This window comes from Mus caroli, unplaced genomic scaffold, assembly GCF_978045245.1.
Source record: "Mus caroli unplaced genomic scaffold, Mus_caroli_1 scaffold_1, whole genome shotgun sequence".
Lineage (NCBI taxonomy): Eukaryota > Metazoa > Chordata > Mammalia > Rodentia > Muridae > Mus > Mus caroli.
Genome location: NW_028227256.1, coordinates 48,963,004 through 48,985,247, shown reverse-complemented (window position 1 = coordinate 48,985,247; position 22,244 = coordinate 48,963,004). Strand labels below are relative to the sequence as shown.

The window sequence follows — 22,244 nt, the reverse complement described above, 5'->3', positions numbered from 1 at the left end:
AGCTCATTTTGACCACAGACCATGCTTTGTCCCACTGTAATTTGTTTATCGTCAATAGAATGGAAATGTTCCATGAAAATCAAGAATTTAAAGAAACTTTTCCATTTTTATGATTTAATTTTTAATGTAACTTAATTATGTAATAGGTGCTTATAAGCCATGTCACCAGCATTCTGATTTTATATATGCATTCTTCACTCACAAGAAAAAAAAAATTTCCAGACCCTCTGTGGAGCTTGAGGAGTACCGATAGAGTGATAGGAAGCTTTGGAAAGTTTTCAGCAGCCGTGACCTGGAATGATCGGGTGTCTGTTCCAAAGTAGAACGCTTCTGTCCAATCTACCGCTGAGTCATACTTTAGGCTCATGCAATGTGTATGTTTTCTGTTGTTTAGAAATGTTATGGTCCCTACAGTGAATGTAAATGCTGGAAGTTGTTTAATTCTGAACAAATTACTTGAGAAACTGAGTTCTAAAATTTATGTCCCTAAACTGTGTCTTTAGCCTAACGTTATTAATTTAAAGTTTTCACTAACTCCGACCTTGGTGTCAAAGTAGAATTTACATCTGTTCCAGTTCTTGATTATGAACCACCATGTGGTTGTTGGGAATTGAACTCAGGACCTCTGGAAGAGCAGTCAGTGCCCTTAATTGCTGAGCCATCTCTCCAGCCCATCTTTTTTTATTTTAAAAACATTTAGTTTTTTTTTTTTTAATGCATGTGTTTTGTTGCATGTATGTGTGTGCCACATGTGTGCCTGATGCTTACAGAAGTCAGAAGAGGGCATTGGATATCCTCGAACTGGAGTTGGGACAGTTGTGAGCCACCATGTTGGTACTGGGGTTCAAACCCGTGACCTATGCAAGAACAAGACATGCTCTTAACTAACCCCTAAGCCATCTCTCCAGTCTCTAGTATTATGTCTTATCTATGTTGATTTAGTATGGAAAAACAAACTGGTGTCTGGTTTATTTTACATATTGAGATCTACAATTCTAACCATTTCCTTACAGAAGGTGTGGTATTATGACTACATGAAAACTCTGCTGTATGTATATACTACATTTACCTTACCCATTTATCAGTAAGGACCTCTGTAGGCCTATTGTAAACAGGGCTGCAGTAAAGAATGTAAGACTCAATCTTCTGTCACAGGTATTTCTCAGGATAGTTTGGGAAACATTCATACAGGGTCTTATATGGCACCTTAAGGACATATATTTTGTTCAAACTGCAATGTGAACCCTGACAGCTTTTAAGAATGACATGGTTCAGTTTTTATACACTGGAGAATGTACTGGAGGGAGAAAAAAAATTTCAGATGGTGCACTTGAGATATGTGCTAGGATAAGCTTAGCATCCAGTAGGTGAGAAGATGGTGCACTTGAGATATGTGCTAGGATAAGCTTAGCATCCAGTAGGTGAGAAGAATGTGACATTAAGTTCATTGCCATGGTTAGGATGAGCAGTAGGACCAAAGTTGCCCTTTGCAGAAAAACACCACAGAAGCACATCTTGGGAGAGGGCTAGAAAGTAGATCATCTTGAGCTCTTAAAAGAGTTAAGTATCTGTAGGTAGCGGGTAAAAGTACTCACAGCAGGGTGAATGAACTCAGCCAACTTTGGATCTCGTGCCTGTCACCTTATACTTGGAAGCAGGCTGCTCTGCCTGAGCGGCATTGGCCTTTGCTGAGCATCTAAGTACAGAAAGGGAGATTGATTGAAAGAGGCTCTTTCAATCAGGAAAAACTCTCAGAAACCCACTTGGCACTGTTCACTCAGTTGACAGGACTACATCTAAGGGCGTATTTTTATTTGAGCACATTGCTGTTCCTAACAAAGAGATTGTTACTGCAAGAGGACACTCAATCTGGCAAGGAGCAATGTGTGAGCTGTATGGATGTATATGCCGAGCTTTTACTTTGTGAACTTAAGAACAGGGCAGTTAGAGCTCTGAAGTTACTGTTCAAGGAGACTATGACAGATGAGAAGCAAAGCACACCTTGGGCTGAGCCCTTAAACTTCTGGGTAGGATAGAGCAGTAGGGACCAGCACTTGGAGAAAGTAGCCAGGGGAGAAACCTAAGGACTGTCAGAAGTCCAGAAAAGTGTTTCTGGTAGTTGGGAGTATTGAACTCAATGGAGAACTAAGATAAAGGCTTTGTGCTCATGTGTCTCCCCCCCCCCCCCCCCCGCCCATGGTGTTAAGATGCCATTTTACTTAAAGAGTGCTAAGAGTAGATGCTATGGACATTTTTATTGTTGCTGGGCAACTTAGCCCTGCCTCCTATTTTTTAAAGAATTGGTATTTGCTTTGAAATGTAAAGGTCCCAGACTCTCCACTGCTGATAAAATTTATCCTGTCAAGAATTAGAGGTTGGAGTAGACCCTAGAGAGTAATCAATATAGGGTTCCTGGAAAGAGCCCGGGCACTCAGGTAAGTGGAAGATTAGCCTTGATTGGGGAAAGTACCCCCAATAAAATAGACCAGGGCAGATTTGTAGACATGGTTGGATGTAGAAATACATTAACCTTTTTCTTTTCCTGGAGAAAAGAGGGTACTTTCTTTTGATAATAACACTTGAATAGCTTTTTTAGTAAATCGCTGGAAAGCTTATGAGCAGGTGGCCTCTCAGCCTGCTTAACAGTACAGGGCTATAAAACTGCTCTGCATTCCTGCTGATAGTCAGGTGGCTCATTAATAAAGAACAGATGTCTGCTTATGACACTCCACACATACATTTTTTATCTTTGATGGCAAGGCATTTGGATTCCATATATTGTCAACCTGAAAGTGTTCCTTTAGTGTCACATTAGAGTGGTGTGTGTGTGTGTGTGTGTGTGTGTGTAACCTGACAGAAGTCTGAGGACTTATTTTCATTTAATACTCAAAGTCCTTGATGGAGCTAAGGAGAGGATGTGCTTTATTTCTTTGGTTGGTTGGTGTTTAGTTGTTATTTGTTTTTGTAATGACATAATCTCAATATTTTGTTTAAGCTGGTAGTCTTGTTTTTTAGCAAGGCTTCTTAGATTACACGTTACTGAGAAATGTTGAGTGAGACTTCTAAAACAAAATAGGATATGCAGTCATCATGGTTTATTTAACAGGTGAAGTATCCATTTGTGCACCTGATACTGCAGGGAGCAGAAACGGAGAACAGGCTGGTCAGGCAGGACAGCTTTTCAGTTACCTACTTAAGTTTTAACCATTGTAATAGAGCTGGGTAAGTCTTAGCGTGGATACAAACTAAGGAAAAGAAATCACGGGACCCAGTTTCCAGCTGGCAATAGAGGTGGAAAACAAGCTTGGGATAAAAGTGAAACCAGTGACCCAGTCCCCCTCCAACTCTCCCATCTCCCTCCCTCCCTGGATTTAGCAAACTTCCCTTAGGAATCAGAACTCAGTTGTTCAATTTCCTTCTCACCTTTGGTTATGAATCTGAGGTCTGTCAAGGCCTAGAATCCCTGTGGGTTAAGTACAGACTGAGAATACGGATACCCTGGGTCTGTGCCTGGTTACTAATCGGTGTCATGTAACCTTAACCTAGGCTCTTAATCTCAGCAGCAACTAATAAGTAGAACATAGCCATCTACATATTTTATATCTGGCCCGTCAAAACTTCAAAAGTAAATAAATGCTGAATTTCTCATAATTAACCCTACTACAAACAACATGATTCTTACAGGTGCAGTTAGCAGAGTAGGTATCTGGGAAGCAAGTCACAGTTGAGCTTGTAAAGTTCAAATAAGAGGTGGAAGATGTCATGATGATAGATTTAGTAAGCTTAATAATATACACACAATACACTGTTAGCTATTGCAGAAAGAGTATGATTTTGGCATTCCAAGCTAGGTGAACTCAGGTGAAGTATAACATCTTTGTCCTACAGTTGTCATGACTTTGTACAAATAAACTAAGAGAACAGTATCTGGTTCTGGCATGATTTGATAAGGAAAACGTAGTATTAGAAACTTTGTAAGACAAGGGAACTCTCAGCTTTTTTTTTTTTTTTTAATTTACATTTTCAAATGGTATCCCCTTTCCTGGTTTTCCCTCTGCAAACTCCTTATCCCATCCCCTTTGCCCTGCTTCTATAAGGGTGCTCCCCCACCCACCTACTCACTTCCACCTCACCGCCCTAGCATTCCTCTACACGTCAAGCCTTCACAGGACCAAGGGGTTCCTCTCCCATTGATGCCAGGTAAGGCCCCTTCAGCTCCTTCAGTCCTTCCCCTAACTCCTCCATTGGGGTCCTCATGCTCAGTCCAATGGTTGGCTGTGAGCATCTGTATCTGTATTGGTCAGGATCTGGCAGAGCCTTACAAGAGTCAGCTGTATCAGGCTGTATCCTGTCAGCAAGCACTTGGCATTTGAAATAGTGTCTGGGTTTGGTGTCTGCATATGGGATGGATTCCCCAGGTGGGGCAGTCTCTAGATGGCCTTTCTTTCAGTGTCTGCTCCACTGCTGTATTTCCTTTAGACAGGAGTTCTGGGTTAAAATTTTGGAAATAGGTGGGTGACCCTATCCCTCAATGGGGGGTATGCCTAATCTCTGGATATGGTCTCCACAGGTTCTCCCTCCCCTTTGTGGGGTATTTCAATTAATGTCATTCCCCTGAGGTCCTGGGAGGCTCATGCTTTCCTGGCATCTGGAACTTTCTGATTGTTACCCCAGTTCCCCATCCCCCATTGCTACATACCTCTGTTCAAATTCCTGACTCTTTGTAATCTCCATCTCCTCCCATACCTGATTCTTCCCCCTTTTCCCCCTCCCCCTCCTCTCTTCCTCCCAAGTCCCTCCCACCCTCTACTTCCCTTGATTATTTTGTTCCTCCTTCTAAGTAGGACTGAAGCATCCACACTTTGGTCTTCCTTCCTCTTGAACTTCATATGATCTGTGAATTGTATTGTGGGTATTCCATGCTCTTTGCCTAATATCCACTCATCAGTGAGTACAAACCATGTGTGGTCTTTTGTGACTGGGTTCCTCACTCAAGATGTTTTCTGGATCCATCCATTTGCCTGTAAATTTCATGATTTTTTTTTTTTTTTTTTTTTTTTTTTTGGTTTTTCGAGACAGGGTTTCTCTGTGTTGCCTTGGCTGTCCTGGAACTCACTCTGTAGACCAGGCTGGCCTCGAACTCAGAAATCCGCCTGCCTCTGCCTCCCGAGTGCTGGGATCAAAGGCGTGCGCCACCACGCCCGGCTCATGAAATTTTTTTAATAGCTCATAGTTTTAATGAGTAGTAGTAGTATCCCATTGTGTAAATGTACCACATTTTCTGTATCCATTCCTCTGCTGAAGGACATCTGAGTTGTTTCCAGCTTCTGGCTATTATAAATATGACTGCTATGAACATAGTGGAGCATGTGTCCTTCTTACATGTTGGAGCATCTTCTGAGTATATGCCCAGGAGTGGTATAGCTGGGTCCTCAGGTAGTACTACGTCCAACTTTCTCTATAAAGTTTTGATGGATACATGCCCCAATGGAATTTTTCACTTTGGGAAGGTATATATGAAACATCAGAACCCTTGATCTGATCTACAGAGCTCCTGTCCTGCCATGTTTGGTCTCTGTTTTCCAAGGATTCAAAGCAGGTTTCATACCTCTGGCTGTTACTGTTATCCCACTATTTATTTTTTGGACCTCTAGTGTCAAGAGGAGAATTGGGAAAGAGCTTCTATAACTGTTAGCAGGCCCACATCCTTCGCGGGGTTGGCCCAACAGTGCCTGGAGCTGTGTCCCTTTCCTATATCGACACTACCATGTACCTTCTAGGGGACATTTCAGTTTCACTGAACCAAACAGGAAATGCTACCCTTTAGTAAATGGGATGCTCCTCTTTTGGAGTTGTTTCATTTTATTTCTTGGTACCTAAAGCTCATTACTTAATTTATATAAACTAAAACGTAGGGTATAGGATGTGGATGGCACATCAGTGTAGTCCCAGGATCCTCCAGGCTGAGTGGGAAGCTCTGAGTTCAAAGCCAGCCAGGGCTTTAAAATAGGGAAAGTGTGTCTGAAATGAAGAGGAATTTGTGATGTATTGTTAAGTGGTACCCAGGCATGTGATACCTTACAGTGCCTTCTGTCTTGGAGAGAGACACTTTGTGATTAAACTTTTTCTACTGCTTTGAACCAAATTTAGGCCTTTTGTTTTCAATGAGAATAATAATAAACTTTCATGGTTAGTAATTTTTGTTAAGTTAATGTCCCTGCTGTTCATCGCAAAGCTAGCTGTTGTGCTCAGTGCTTTCTCATTTAATCTGTTTGTTTTTATCTCTGAACAGAAGCATGCTTGAAGATTGTTAGTAAAACTTAAATAGGCTAGTTATATCGTAAGATAAGCCCTTTCTAAACGTTACAAGAAAATTTCAGCATTTTTTTCTTTTGTCAATGATTAAGTGACTAAGCAAGGAACACAAACTGCCTTCAAAGATGTGTGATCTAAATTCAGAATTTTAAAAGGCAAGGCCTGGCAGAACATCTTCCTCAAATGTTCAGCCCGCAGCACTGAAAAAACAAACAAACAGAACCCAGAACACAGGCTGGTAGTTCATATAGATGGTTACCAAAACAGACAAGGATTTTGACTACTTAGAAAAAGTTAACATTTTAGGACTAAGGGTATAAGGTATATGGGTATATATCTTCTGTGATGGGGGACGTAAAATACAAAGTGAATATATGTGGTGGTGCCATAAGGAGGTATATATAGGAGATTGCTTCCGGTCACATACTGTATTAATGTTCCCAGAGGGAACTAGGACATCTCATTGAGAAATGGATAGAGGGACCATACTTTGACAAAGCCTGCACTGTGGCTGAGGCGCAGAGTGTGTATTCAGGTTGTTTGAGGAGAAAGACATCTAATGATGGGTCCTGGTACAAGCTGTGGCAGAGCAGGTAGGACTGTGAATGGGTTAAGTAAGGAGAATAGAGACACCTAGACAAGCAGGCACAGAAACAAGGGCTCAGTGAGGGAGACCAACTCTGTTGTGTCAAAGTCAGGGGAGAAAAAAATAGATTAGCAAAACCAAAAAACCCTAAATGCTGGGCAGTGATGGCAATGAAATGCTTGATTCTGTGTGAAAACAAATGCTCACTTATTCAGTATTACTGTAACAGATACACAGTGGCCACAGGTTACAGTCAGGAAAGAAAACACGAGATTTCCGCTCATATTAATGGGACAAAGATGATAAATAAGCTGGGGGCCATATAATAGTTTTCCCTCGGAAGACAAATCAAAGAGCTAAGCCGTGAGGGAAAGGCAGTGTCTGAGGCTGTAGTAGTTGACCTGGTAAAGTGAAGGAGTTGCCTCACTGTGGGAAAGTGTTCCTGGGGGAAGTGGACTTTGAATGCAAAGTGAGCAAAAGCTTGGTGGGGTAAGAGTTGATAGGGATGACATGCAGAGTCACCAAGGATTAGAACGTTTGTGTTCTGCGTGGCATGGTACAGCTGAATTGGTGGAAGGTACCAGAGAATAGCCTGCCATTTCAGTTTCCTGTGGCAACAGAGTCAAACAGGCTGTCATAGTCCTCCACTTCAGATAAGGCTGTGACCTAGATACGCTACAGCAGTAGTGATGGATAATCAAAAGTGGTGGCTTTGTAAATGTTTTACGGGATTAATCACATAAGCTAGATGTGGGTTATCGGAGGCTTCTCCCTCAGTAGGTGCACTATGTAGAACACTTAGGTGGGAGGGGCACCTGTTGGGTACCCTCCTGGGCTTCCGCCAGCCATCCCTGGGGGGAGGAGGGGGAGGGACTCAACAAGCAAATGCAGCAACTCTGACTTCCAGGGTTCAGAATGAACAAGTGCTGAATTGTGGCTCACAAACTAAGCCTGGAGGAGAGAGAGGCCGCACAAACACAAACCCATTTGGACATGAGTAAGTCATGTATGTCTCTGATGTGGAATGTCAGCTGGGTAGTCTGGTGGAGTCAATAGTTACAAAGCAGGAACAGACCTTGGATGTTAAAGGTCTAGAGTGGGAAGTCATTCTCCCTGGAAGAACCAATGAACCCTATGAGGGATGCTGTGCTAAAACCGAGGCTGCTGACAGCCTTTGGAGTACCACGAGGCCATGGAGAGTGTGCCCAGCAGTCAACAGAAGGTGTTCATGGTGCTGCAGTTTGATGGGAGAAGTCATGAGAGGCCCGGCAGTGGAGCTTGAGGAGTGCCGTTAGGATGTGGAGGTGATTCTTGGGGAAACAAAAGGCACAGCCAGAAAGTACCCCCTAAAAGGGGGTTTTTTTTCTGTGTGTTATGGCAGACAGAAGTGAAGGAGGGGGATGTAGAAGATACTAGAAGCAAAGACCCTAGCAGCAAGGCAGCAGTCTGGAAGACTGCCTGCATTAAGTGCTGAAGGACTCGGGAATAAGGCTGGTCTGAGGCAGGAGCAAAGGAAGAGGAGGAGGGGATGGTATTTTACTTAAGAGTATAGGAAGTTGTAAAGATGGGTTTTATATGATGTGTAGTTTTAACCAGTGTCAGCAGGGAGTTCTTTAACCTGGGCTCTGCCTGCAGAAAGTATAAAGGGAACTAATGGGAAAGAGAAATGGTGACCCGTGACCCGACAGTGAGAAGTTGGTGATTTCTAACAGGGGATCAGTCTCATGTTGACTACAGGGGAGAAGGGAATGACATCTGGTCCTGGGCTGGAGAGATGGCTGCTCCATGCAGAGCACTTCCTGCTCTTGCCGAAGACCCAGTTCACAGCACCCTTGTGGGCAACTCACCCAGGCTCTCTTACCCTCCCGCCTGCCATCCCCCACCCCCAACCCTGCTCCAGTGAATCCAATGCCCTCTTCTGGACACATCAGGCACTGCGTTCATGAGTGGTGGCTCATAACCCAGCTGAGCTGTCAGTCATTGAGACTAACTGAACCTGTTTTTATTACCCTTGCCTGAAGTCAAACAACTAGAAATGATTGGTCATGGTTTTAGAGTCTTCATAGCAAAAGCCCACCCTCCTCCCGTAGCTCTGGAGCTGCACAGGCTCAGAGGCTGGCAGGAACAGGCAGTGGGGATGATGGGGAGTTTTTGTATTAGGCATGGACTTCTGAGGTGGTATCAGTCCTCAGATTCCCATATGCCCGTGACTCTCCAATAGGGGAATTTAATATTTTAAGAACATATCTAATCATAGGGTCCTTTTCATGGAGAATCTTTTGGGCTAGTTTCTAGGATACATTTTCAATGCTAAGTCAGAGATGTTCAGCAGTGTTCAGCACTCAGCCTTAAAGTTCACAGGCTTGTGGGAAGGGGAGCCATAACATGAAGGCAACGTCAGGTTTCAGGTCTAGAGGGAAGCAGTCCCAGAACTGGGATAAACTGTGCCCCAGTTAGACTAATGTGTCTACCACTGAGTCCCATCAGAAAGAATGCTGACACTGCAGGGTGCAAACTTGGCAGTCTATGATGTCTGGGCTTTCAATAAACAGGGATGGGTAGTCCAAATGAAAAGTCAAAACTGAGTATCTTAGAATAACTAGCCTCTTCCACTTAACTATAAAACGAGCAGGTAACTATCAAAAGTAGATTCACCTTACGCCTTGGAGCACACTATAGCCAGAACCTACCCTTTATGCAGTGTCATATGTTCTGAGCATGCCCTAGTTTACACCAGTCACCCGGGCAATAGTCAAGATTCCCCAATGAAGAGCAGCTTTGTTCTTAAGTTTACGTTGATGCACAAGGAAGTCAGTAGCTAGTGGAGACAATGATGCTGGCAGGGATGAGACATTTATTTAGCCTGAGTTAGTTTTAGTACGTGATATGACTTTTACCCACGTAGACTTGTTTAATGTAGTGAGACATACTATATGAGGTTTTTAGAGAACTTCTAGTTTTCTTCACTGCCAATGTCAGTGTTATGAGCTTCTACTCTGTGTTAATATTCTGGCCTCTTCCCACATGTATCTTATACTTTATTTTCTATCCGTCTTGGCTAAAGGCATGTGTGTTTTTTAGATGTGTGCCTAGGATAACATCTCATCAATCCAGCTGAAGTCTTCAAAGCACATGAAAACTATACGGCAATGGCCTCATTTGCTTTCTCCCACAAATATCTGTCTTGTCTTTGTCCATAGGTAAAGTCGGTGATAAACCTTCTGTTTGCTGCATATACTGGAGATGTGTCTGCCCTCCGAAGGTATGCGGGCAGGGTGGAGACACTGACTTTTGGTGTTTGAAGGTACATCTGGTCAAGCAGCTGTCTCACTAACACCTCTAATAAAAGTTATCCAAACAAGATATATACTTACCCCCCACTTCCACTGAGACTCCCCCCTACTTCCAGTGTCTCAGACCTGTCAAGATCTCTGAGGTAACTAGCCCACTAACTGGCTAGTGGTTTATTGTAACATCTCTGATAAGGTAGGAGCCAGGGTGTTTGGTGTTGTGCACGTTACCAGGATTAGAAAGGCCATGAACTACTGGATAGTGAGCATAAGTTCCCTCGCACAGAATCGAAATGACCTTTAAAATGGATATGGCTCCACCGATTTCCACGCTAGAAATCCATTCGTCTCATCTGTTGTAGGCAAGTGGGTTAAAGACTGGGAGTCACACTGAAACGTGTAGCTCTACTGCAGGCGTTTTTGCCCTTGATAGAGCTGCGCCACTATTTTAAGAATAGTTTAAATAATAATGTGATGAAATTTAGTTCTGGGAGAGACAGCTGTTTATCTTCCTCCACAGTAGCACAGCTAAGGAAGAGTGGTCACGTGGCATTTACCCAATCTGGTAGCACAGGGAACCTAAATGAGAGGCCTACATTGAACAGATGGAGCAAATGCTACCACTGACCTAAGTTAATCTAATGTAGTGATGAGCGATTTATGCCTTTCCAGGTTTGCTCTGTCAGCCATGGACATGGAGCAGCGGGATTATGACTCCAGAACAGCCCTCCATGTTGCCGCTGCAGAGGGTAATGCATGAACCACTTAGAGCTTTTCCAGACTGAAATTCTACTCAAGACTAAAATACATTTTTGTGTGTTTGGGGAAATATAGGTCATGTTGAAGTTGTCAAGTTTTTGCTGGAAGCTTGCAAAGTAAACCCTTTCCCCAAGGACAGGTGAGTGCCTGCATTACCATTTCTCCTAGTTGCTAAGTCACAATTTGAATACACAGACTGGAGTGTCAAATGGTGCTTATATCCATGGTGTCTTACAAAGGCAACATGCGAATTTTGCTGGCTGTGTGACATCCAACTCCATCAGAGAGTGGTGTCTTGTTCAGGAATTTCAGGTTTGACGACCAATCAGCAAATATGAAGAAGACAGTCCTTCATACTTAAAAAGAGAAAACGGGAACTCTGTTCGCAGGGAACTTTTTAACTACACAGACAACACAGAAGTGTGGCCGAGTTTGTAACACTTTGGTGTGCTGGGGTTGCTTAGTATTTATTGCAGTTAGTTTTAGAAGGCTGTGTGGGAGTTGGATTTTAAGTAGTCCATTGGAGGGGGGATTTGAAGGCACTAAGTGGGGGTGCATTCTGCCTGCAGTGGGAAGGATCACTACAACACTCTGCTCCTCTGTGCTTCCCTCCTGATCCATGCGGCCCCTTCCCAGCCTAAGGCTGAGGGCAGTGCTAAGCATGCCACACTGCGCTCACTACTTGGGCATCTCATCTTTGGAATGGCTGCACCATCAGTTTAGCAGTAAGGATAGGGGCTCAGAAGAATGCCATGGAATCATACCTAGTGCTGTTTGAGTTTGGAATGGAGCCCAAGAGCTGCAAAGTTTAGAGCAAGTTGACCATCTTCAGGTAGTTGGCTGGATTACTAAGCCTTTGTTTTAGGGGCCTAAATCTTTTTGGTTCAGTTTACCAAAAAATGACAAGTTTTGTTATAACTGAAATTTGTTAGCAATTTTGTGAGGTGGTAACATGTTGGCTCTCTCTCCATTCCTATGGTTATTAAAAGGAATGATTGCACTAAGCTATGCGGCAGTCCAGACACGAAGCTACATGTTTCCCCCATCATGCAGGATCAGTATGGCCCATATTACAGAACAGCAAGAGCGAAGCATTGTATTCGTTGCAGGTGGAATTTTCATTGTGTCATGGAAGAAATGTAAAGATGACCTGGCAGTTTTCCCAGAAGCTGACACAAATACTTGATCATGTTAGACTCCCTAATGAAAAGCCATACGGAAGGGAAATCAGTAGCTGCCTCTTGAGAAACAGAGATGTGTAAAGTTTCTGACTTACCTGATTTTAAAAATGAAGAGTGGGCTACCAGAAACATTTAAGATGTGAAATTAAGCACTTTTTGTTTGGCTTCACATTGTGACCTATTAATTAGGTGAAAGGTTCTGGACAGACACAGGATAATGGAAAGAAGCAAAAGCAGAGAGGTGGGATGGGAAATGGGGCCAGGAGCCAATGGAGAGGAGAGAAGCCAGCAGGAGCTGCTGAGTGGACAGGCTCCACTGGCTGTGCAGGACCCAGCAGCTAAGGAGCAAGCCTGGCCTTTCCTGGGGCATGGGCTTTTACAATGCCATGCCTTTCCACAGACCTCAGCTGCTCACTGCTGGAGCACACCAGTGCAGACTAGGAGTTCTGATCAGGCAGTGGGCCAGGTGAGCCCGCAGCTTCCTTCCTTACTTGCTATGATGAAAGGGTCACTTCCTCTGGGCACAGCTTGTTCATCTAACATGCATTTAATGCCATGAAATTATTGGAAACCTGGAAGATTTATGGCTGGCTGTAACTTTTGAATGCACAGGGACATAAGCTTCCTGTGACAGGTTAGGATGATGTTACACTACCTGGTTTGTGAATACCGGTCAACAGTAGACTTGGCTTCCAAAGGCCCCTCTTTTAGCATTTGGATGAGGAAACAGAATCTTTTCATAGAACTCATTCCATTATCCTCATTATCAAGATGTCTCTCTCACACCAGTGTCTGAACTCTAAGAACGTTTTTGTGTGTTTTGGGGGGTGGGGGAGTCTCACTTGTAATACTGCTAAAGTATAGATGACCGTCAACAGCCATGGAGCTTGGATGGAAAACCTGGGGGTGCTGGAGCACTGGCTCGGAGCAGCAGTTACTTGACTAACGGCCCTGTCTGCTGTGCTGCAGGTGGAATAATACCCCCATGGATGAAGCACTGCACTTTGGACACCATGATGTTTTTAAAATCCTTCAGGAATACCAAGTTCAGTACACACCTCAAGGGGATTCTGATGATGGAAAGGAAAACCAGACTGTCCACAAGAATCTCGATGGGTTGTTATAATGCTCTGAATCCCCAGATGTCCATTACTTACCTAGTCATCGTGGAACATGATTATGGAGAGCACTGTATATTTCTATCTGGTAGTAATGTGTATTTACAACATCTGTCACTGCAGTGTTACCGGAGCTCCCTTCATTGTGCGCACACGACAAATCTGAGTTCTTTGGGAAAAAAATAGAAATGAAGCAGCCTCCCTTCATAATGTGAGCGATAGTTACCTCGTGCATTGTACAATGTGGTGTAGCAGAGTAGCCACCGATGCTAGCTGAACTGTGCGGTCTTCACGGTCTGTGTTTTGTACATTTTCAAGCCCTGGTGATGATATGCTCATATGCACTTAGGATTGAGCTTTGTTGTACAGTCTGTCCACGGGGTCGATGCTGTTATTAGGTGAAAATAGTGTGATCTTTAAGACTTTAAATATAGATTTAGTTTTGAGTGTTTGAGAGACCACTACACTTGTATGGTTGAGTGTTTAAAATGTCTATCACCCTCACTTCCCAGTGTGACTCTTTAAATATTAAAATAGATACTAACTGTTCATAGAACATGCCGATTCTGATTAGATTTTATCAGGGAATCTGTTAAGATATGTTTGGTGACCAAAACGTATGTGTGAATATAGTTCTAGCACTTTTACACTTTTCCTTTCCATACAACGCTTGGGCCAGCCTCTCTGTGCTGCGTGGCTGTCAGTCCCCCTCAGCTGGGAAAGAGAGCACTGGCTCACTATGCAGTTTCCATGTTTCCTCAGCAAGCCATCAAGCCTCACATCTCTACCATCAGAGATAGAGCTTGGCCATTTATCTAAGGAAGATGAGCCAAAATGATGACATCTACAGTAATCATCAGTCTTAAGAGTACAGACAGCGAAACTGCACACTTACAAGTTCTTTTCAGCTTCTACAATAAAGAAAAATTCAGAAATGCTTTCAGTTACCAAAGTTATAATGATATATTTAGGAAAAGCTACAAATAACACTTACTTTGAATCCTGCTGTCAAATGTCTGCATCAAGATAGCTCCCCTTTGTGGGGGGCCCTGCGTATCTTTCTCTTCCTCTACTGCCTAACTGTTGGTGGGCTGTATCATTCAATAAGATCACTTCATTTTCAAGTTAGACCCACCATTTCTTTTTTTGTTGTTTTGTTTTGTATTGTTTTGTTTGGTTGTTGTTTTTGGTTTTTTCGAGACACGGTTTCTCTGTGTAGCCCTGGCTGTCCTGGAACTCACTTTGTAGACCAGGCTGCCCTTGAACTCAGAAATCTGCCTGCCTCTGCCTCCCGAGTGCTGGGATTAAAGGTGTGCACCACCACGCCCGGCAGACCCACCATTTCTTTGCTTTGGAAAGGTAATTTATGATTAACTTGGATAATAGGTAAAAGCGACCTTACAAAGAACATAATTGTCTAGGAGTCCCACATACTGGACCTACCCTATTATACCTCCAAGAGATGAAGGGTATGTTAGTGAGGACTTTTGCACACAAGTGTATGCACACTTGGCATACACACACACACACACACACTCATACACATGGACTTCTTGGAAACTGCTTTATGAAGAAACTGCTTTATGAAATAAGCAAAATTCTCAACTACACAGATACTAGCGGTTCCGACAGTACTACAGCGTCTTCTGTGACCCTCACTATCTGCACTGCTCGCATCCATGCTTTATGCCTGGGGGCACATTATTCACCCGGTAACCTCCAGCTGCTTTGATCCTGTTTCAGTCAAAGTCAGCTTCAGCCACACCCTCCATTCCCTAGCCAGCTCCACCCTTGATGAAACTGTGGCTAAGGTTCCTTCACTGGGACAGGCACCACGAATGTGTTCCTAAGTTCCAGAGTCTGTGGGGAGGATGGTGGGTGGGCAGCCAGCCAGCCCTGTCGCTATGTTGCTTCTTCCACACCCCTCAAGACAGGTGGATAGATGGCCCTGGGAACATCCTACGCAGGGACAACTTTCAAAATTAATGGGTGAACATGTTGTTTTGGAATCAACTGAGATAATGCTATTTCAATAGCAGCTGGCTTTTTGTGATTCAGTATGTGACTTAAATATTGCCAGTGACTTTGAGGATTCCCTCCAGTAATGGTTCTGTATATTATTTGAGACAAATGTTTTCATCTTTTCTCAGCTCAGTGCTGTTTTGTACAGTCTTTGTGGCTTGGTTGAGTATGCTCTTTTTCCTGTGCCAGGTCTTGCTCTGGCTGTTCGCTACTGGCTGATAATAACAAGGACCCTGTGTGTGTGTGAATGAGCTGCTAACTGCTACCATCTGTAAACTCCAAAGATCTGTTTGTTTTGGCTTTACAATCTTAGGTAATTTTTCTGGATCCTGGAACCATTACATGATCATGTTGCTTTGAAGATCTTTTTATGCCACTGTTTCTGCTGTCTTGGTTCTGACACCCCTGTCTGGTGATATGCTATACCCCAGTGCTGCCTACACGTGCTTTAGCTGTAGAGCTGGGTTTACTGTTGATCCAGCTGTCCGTCAGGGACTTGATAACCTGATGTTTGATGTAGATCCCTGCTGGGGAGTCCACAGCTATGAATGTATTTACTTCCAACATTTCCCAAAATGAAACCTTAAAACTATAAATTGCAAGTATTCTGGAATTGGGAAATACTTATTTTAAATGAGATCAGATAGTGTTGCTTTTTACAGCATAATAAATATGTGTATTGAAAACAAACTATGAGAAAAAGTTTTTTTTTTTTTAATAACTAAGGTTTTCTCTGGGCTGTTGGGTTGGAGGTCTGTAGCTGGTTTACATCCAGCCTGCTGTGAGGCAGGCACATAGAATTGGGTGGGAAGTTTGGACCACAAGACCAAGATGAGAACTGAGGACCTAGCTGTGAAGGTTAGAAGTGGACAGGCCAGCTCAGTCCTCTAGAAGCTCAGACCATGCTCTTACACCATGCCAGGGAAAGTATCCTTGAATGAAGACAGGTTTCCACAGAGCACTGAAATCTACCTCGAGAGCCGTTCCAATCCGATCACACTGGGATCTGAGCTGCACTGGCTGGAGCTCCCCCCAATTCTTCACATGCTTTCAATCAATACCCAAAAGCCCTGTTCTTGGCGCAGCATTTCCTCTTGGGTGTAAAGTTAGCTTCTACCTCCACAGCAGTTATGTGCACGCCGTACCAACCCCATCTTCATCTTATGGAAGTTATATTCCACAAAGCTGCTTGGTTTTAGGAGCTGTGTCAGGCCATCTCTATTACTGATATTTAGAATTTGAAACGGCTTGTGGAATTCTCTAACCCATGCTTTTACTGATGAAGATGGGATCCAAGAGCGGACCACAGTATGGAACTCTTACTCCCATACTGTCTCCCTGACCCCTAACACAAAGCTACAGCTGACATCTTCACTTACACATATTGGCTTACTCAGAACTGGCTAAAGCCTCTCAGGTGAGTTTTGGGGCCAGGCATGACGGCTGCATTGTTAAGTTCTGAAACCTAAGTCAGCTCCTACTGCACACATGTTTATCTGCAGGTGGACGTGTAGTGGCGCAGAGCACACAGGCAACCCCATTAGTGAAAGGTTAACATTTGTTAATATATTGATCATTCTCTTTTTATGGTATCTTTTAGAAGGTTAGGTTGATTTTATATGAGTAAGTTCACAATCCATGGACGTTGAAGGAAATGACCCACGGATGTACTTACTGGGTTGCACTTAGGTGCTTTTATGAGAGGGGAATTATCTGCATATGAAAGGGCTGAGTTCATAAGCTAGCAGGTGTGTATGTGTTTGGGGTTAGAAGAGTCTAGACTTAAGGCCATTGTTTTTTAAGGAGGTGCAGTAAGCTAACACAGCAGGCTGGAGGGCATTACAAGAAGAGCTCATTTCTGTTCTAGAGTTTGGCAGACTCTCAACCTCACGGGGCTAGCCCTGCCTCTTGCTGCCTTTTCAACTGATCAGCAGAAAGTTCACTATGAAGCTAAACGGTCACGACTCCAAAATATCATGACTTCATTTCTAGACAAGACGTAGGGGGAAGCTGCCAGCACAGCCACAGTGGGGAATGAAGTGTCCCAGCATTGTAAAGTACAAAACTCACAAGTCTTGACAATAGACAGTGATTGCTCTGCCTTTGGGTCACTTTACTTTGTGTTCTCAGGATTAGTTTAATAAATTATGATTATTTTTTCCTACAATAGATCATATAGTACCTTTAAACTCCAAGTACAACATATACAACCCAAAGTTAGAGTATCCCTGAACAGTCAAAGCTTTAGACAATACTACTAAGTAGCCTCAGCTTTCCACAGTCAGTTTAAATTCTATTTCTTGGAAATTATGTACATTTTTCTATAACATTTAAATTATCTGTAGCTTTTGACTAAACAAAATGAGACTGTGTATAAATGTTTTGCATTTGAGTGCCTGGTGCCCATGGAGGTCAGAAGAAGGCATCAGATCCCCTGGAGCTGGAGTTATAAATGATTGTGAGCCACCAATCCTTGTGGGTGCGGGACGGCTGAGCCTGAATCTACTGCAAGAGCAACAAGTGCTCTGGGCTGCTGACCCAGCTCCCCAGCTCCCTTTTGGCTCTTTTTGCTTCACAAGATCCCTACAAAACTTTCATGGGTAAAGTGACTATGTTGAGCATATGGCCTAGTGTCTTAGAACATCTTACGTTTAACGACTGTGGGGCATTTCTTTTATTAGTGCCTTCCACGCAACTAGAATAAATAGTAACTGGTTCAAGGCAGGCACTGAACATATTTGAGGAACAAATGAATCTTAAACAAAAGATGCCTTCAGATAAATAATGCCCTCGGGATGAAGGACAGCCTCCCAGCTCCCAGAGTAGGTAAAAGAATTTTCAAAATCCTTTCCAGCTTGGTCTGATGCCTCCCTGAGGCAGTCAGATGCCACAGATCTGTTCTGTTTACTGAGACATGCCTTCATTCCACAGTAGTCTCCAAGCAGTCAATGGAGTCTACTTTAAGCACTGCCGCCTCAAGAAGTCCCTAGATCAGCTTCTCCCAAGTGCTACATATATGCTCTGTACTTAGAAAACGCCATCCTAGTCATACTTAAGCTAGGACATGCTTGGTGACTTTTAACAGGCAGCTAGCTACCTGAGAGTATAAGTGGATGTCTTGCCCTGACTTAGATGTGATCCCATGGAGCCCTGCCGGCCTTGAATGACTAAACTCCTGATCCCCATGCCTCTACCTCAAAGAGGCCTCACCGCTGGGCCTGCCCACTGACCTACCTTAAACTGCCATAGTTCCTGTGACTGCAGTAGAGTAAGCAAGGGTGACACTTGGGAAATATCGGTCTTCCTTTAAAATAGGACCCATAGGCGTCTCAAGAGATGGTTCAGCAGTTAAAAGCACTGGCTGTTCTTCCAGAAGCCCTGAGTTCAATTCCCAGCACCCATATGGCAGCTCAAAATTGCATCTGACTGTGATCCCATTTGACTGTAGTCTCATGGGACCCAGTGCTCTCTTCTGGTGTCCATACATTCAGATAAAACACCCATATACATAAAATATATACCTAAACAAGTCTTTTTTAAAAAGTACTTAAAATAGGACTGATACATACATGAGATATATATTAAACCAACTCATAACACTAGACATTTTAAATATCTTTATATTAAATAATAATAGGAAATTAACATAATTTCAACATTTCTTAAAGTCTCACCTAGTTCAACAGAATGAAATTGTAACAAACTGTTTCAACAGACAACAGTGTAAGCAATGGTTAGGTCTCAGCATTTAGAAACAACTTTTTAAATGTTTTGTTTCTTGGTCATTTCATTTTGGCATGAAAGAGAGAGGAGGCCTCTGCTTCCCTGTTTTCCCTAAGGACTGTACACACTTACCGTGGTACACACCTGCACTCGGGTTGTAAGGTGGACTGATCTTTACCAAAGTGAAACAAAGTATTATGGTGCCCATGGAGGTGCACTGTAGGTGCAGCTGCACAGCAGTCTGTGAAAGCTGCCCAGAAGAACCAACCCGCGACCAGAACCACCAGGCTGTGATCATACCACAGCACGTGCCACAAAACATCATCCCTCAAAACAGTGACAAAACACAAGACAGGCCAGTTGTGAATGTAGTTGTCAAAAAACCACATTCATCAGTAACAGTGGTTCTCATACATTTATAGGGAGTTCTTTAAAATTATCTGACCAGGCAGTTGTGGCGCATGCCTTTAATCCCAGCACTTGGGATGCAGAGGCAGGTGGATTTCTGAGTTCCAGGCCAGCCTGGTCTACAAAGTGAGTTCCAGGATAGCCAGGGCTACACAGAGAAACCCTGTCTCAAAAAATAATAATAATAATAAAACAAAATTATCTGATACTCATATTTGGCTAAGGATTCAAGAAGTCACTGCTTTCTCCAAGTTTATGGCTAATTAGACAACCAGCTAAAACCGATAAGTCAGCCCACTAAAAAACATGAGTTCACCTATATCTAATTTTAACTAAAAAAAAAAGAAAAATTGCTTTAAGAAAGCTGGCCTCCTTAATGGATGTGTAAAGACAATTTTATTCAATCCATGACCAAAAAGACAACAAAAACCCTTTAGCTTGGTGGAGTACTCATGGAGATGGTCTTACTTCTGTTGGTGTTTAGTTTTGTGTAGCCATTGCACCAACAAAGCTAGTCCCTGAGGAGAGCAACCATGCCTTGGCAGAAGCTGCAGTAAGGAGCACGGCTGTTTTCTTCCCACTCACATGAAGGATGCCCACTACAGTTTAATAGCGCATTGGATCTAAAGTTGACTTGGAACTGTGCCATATGTAAAACAGCGGAAGACTTCCAGCCATCCCGGAGAGGGGAAGTACCAATGTCTCCTGGGACACAAACATTCCTCCATCAAGAAGGCCCCTCCCCCGTGAGTATGTCTCTTTCCAGTGATGTGCAGCACTTGGGCACTAATTACAGACCATTACTAAAGTGACCGTTCTCCTCACCTTGCCCCAAATACTCGCACTCTAGTCCTGATGCTTGGGTGGACCTCTTGGTCTTTGTTTACAAAATCCATTTTGCGTTAAGTGACTTTCCATTTCACCTTCAGGAAGATGCATGAAGTCCTTCAGAGTAACAGGTTTCTAATTAGAGAAATATCCACTTTCTACCAGCAGGGTTCAGCAAATGTGACGCTCTTTCTTGCATTTCCCTAGAAATACTGCATATGAAGGAACAGTAGCAGGAAGGAATCACAGATGGGAAAAAAAAAATGTCGCCAGAGAGAAATTCGTGTTTATACTGTGCTCATCTGCAAAGAGACAGAATGTAGTTAGGTTCATTACACGGACTTTAGGACATGTGATTCATGTAGTTCACACCATTGCCCTCCCTAGAATAGAGAGCAGGAGAATGCCCCCTACAGCAAACTACCACCATGGACCCAGAAGGGCTAGTGCGTCCTCTCATTCTTCTGGAACTAATCATCAGGGCCTTTTACACCACCTAAACTGATGGGCTATTACTGTCTGGCCTCCTGGATTAATTCTGTGACTCATCCCAGACACACTATATAAAGCTTTCTGCTGTTATGCAAGTCTGGGGACAGCAGCACGGCAATTCAGCTCATTCAAAACGAGTGTGAAGAAATGCTGAGCCATGTGCCCAGGGAGAGGGGGAGAGGCGGAGAGGGAAATGATGACCTTCTCTTAAAGGCCACTGAGTAAGCAAAATAAGCAAAGCCAGTGTTTCAGACGTGGGCCAGTAAATCAGAAGTAAAATCACTGTCAAGCGCCTCAGCTCCCTCCCTAGTCTGCGAGCTGCCCTGGATACAGGAGTCAGCAAAGTGTTCATAGAACACTGGCCTGCCCCTGACTCTGACTTCCACTTTGGTGCACTTAGAGATGGCTCTGCTCCTCGGCCGCTCTGAAGGCATTTCTGACCCAACTGTTGCAGGGCATGGGCATGTGTGTGCTATTGGCATCAGGTATTCTAGAGAGTAGAGGCCAGGGTGCTGCTAAACGTCCTTCAGGGTATAGGACAGCACCACAGTGGAGAATTCTGTAACCCTTGAATGCCCCAACACAAACACACGGCTAGATTGCAAAGAAAGCCTCTTTAGTTTTAGAAAAGCAATTTTAGACTGAAAAGCATGTTGAAGGGTTTTCCTCCAGTTGCAGTCTGGCCAATGGCACCATTCTATAAAATGGTGTACTGTAGAAGCAGGAGAGAAGAGGAGAGAGAGATGAAGACAACCTGTACCCACATCCTCTAACTATGTGACTGGCTTACTAACCTCTGTTAACCTCAAGTTCTTCATGTGCTAAGTTGGCTAACAGTGCCTAACACCTAAGGTCTGGTCAAAGTATAAAGTCTGAAAGCATGTATAAAATGTCCAATACAACAGAAGAAAAATAGTAGACAATCTGTTAGTATGAACTCTGGGCAAAGGCCTCCGGGAAAGTAGGCTAGGTCTATTCCAGTCCATAGGGACTTGTATGGAAATGTTAGACTAAATAAATACCCAAGTCATATTACAGAGAGCAGCGCCTATATACTGGCCTTCGTGCACAATTCCTCAGGAGCCTGAGAGCCAAGGCTGGACCAACCATCAACCCTGACTACCTTTTTAGCCCATGGGCCACCTCCACCTCAGAGCACACAACTAATTCCATTTGCTTATTTTGTGACAGAGGATGTAGCCCTGTGTGGCCTCCACCAGGAGACCTTCCTGTCTCAGCCTCCTGACTGCTTGGATTACAGACAGAGTCGTCTCACTTAGCTCATATGCTGTAATTCCAAAAGCAAATGTTGGACAGAAGTCGAGAATAAGCTCGAGGACAGAGCACATCGTGGTGGCATTATGGTGACTTGACAGGCCAATCTTATTCTTCCCTGGTCTAAGAGTAGGGCCCCTGCTAGAGCCCCTGAGATTGTTGGGGGTTCATCTGGAGACTACTGTGGTGAGTGGACATTTGTTACATGCTCATTTATTGTATCTGTATATCTTTATTCCATAGATTA

General features: G+C 43.6%; 2 protein-coding genes across 7 annotated transcripts in view; one reads left to right on the top strand and one right to left on the bottom strand.

The window, feature by feature from the left end:
* The window catches only part of Gls (glutaminase), a 69,655-nt gene extending 53,713 nt beyond the window's left edge, over positions 1–15,942 (top strand). For all 4 annotated transcript variants that reach the window (XM_021159995.2, XM_085837087.1, XM_085837090.1 and 1 more), the window contains 4 exons: positions 10,102–10,163; positions 10,864–10,940; positions 11,026–11,089; positions 13,101–15,942. In XM_021159995.2, coding sequence (XP_021015654.1) covers positions 10,102–10,163; positions 10,864–10,940; positions 11,026–11,089; positions 13,101–13,257 — 360 coding nt within the window. In that variant the 3' untranslated portion in view covers positions 13,258–15,942. The remainder of the gene's footprint in view (positions 1–10,101; positions 10,164–10,863; positions 10,941–11,025; positions 11,090–13,100) is intronic.
* A 3,454-nt stretch (positions 15,943–19,396) lies between these two features.
* The window catches only part of Stat1 (signal transducer and activator of transcription 1), a 40,161-nt gene continuing 37,313 nt past the window's right edge, over positions 19,397–22,244 (bottom strand). For all 3 annotated transcript variants that reach the window (XM_021176468.3, XM_029475934.2, XM_021176476.3), the window contains exon 25: positions 19,397–20,532. In XM_021176468.3, the coding sequence (XP_021032127.1) occupies positions 20,518–20,532 (15 nt within the window). In that variant the 3' untranslated portion in view covers positions 19,397–20,517. The remainder of the gene's footprint in view (positions 20,533–22,244) is intronic.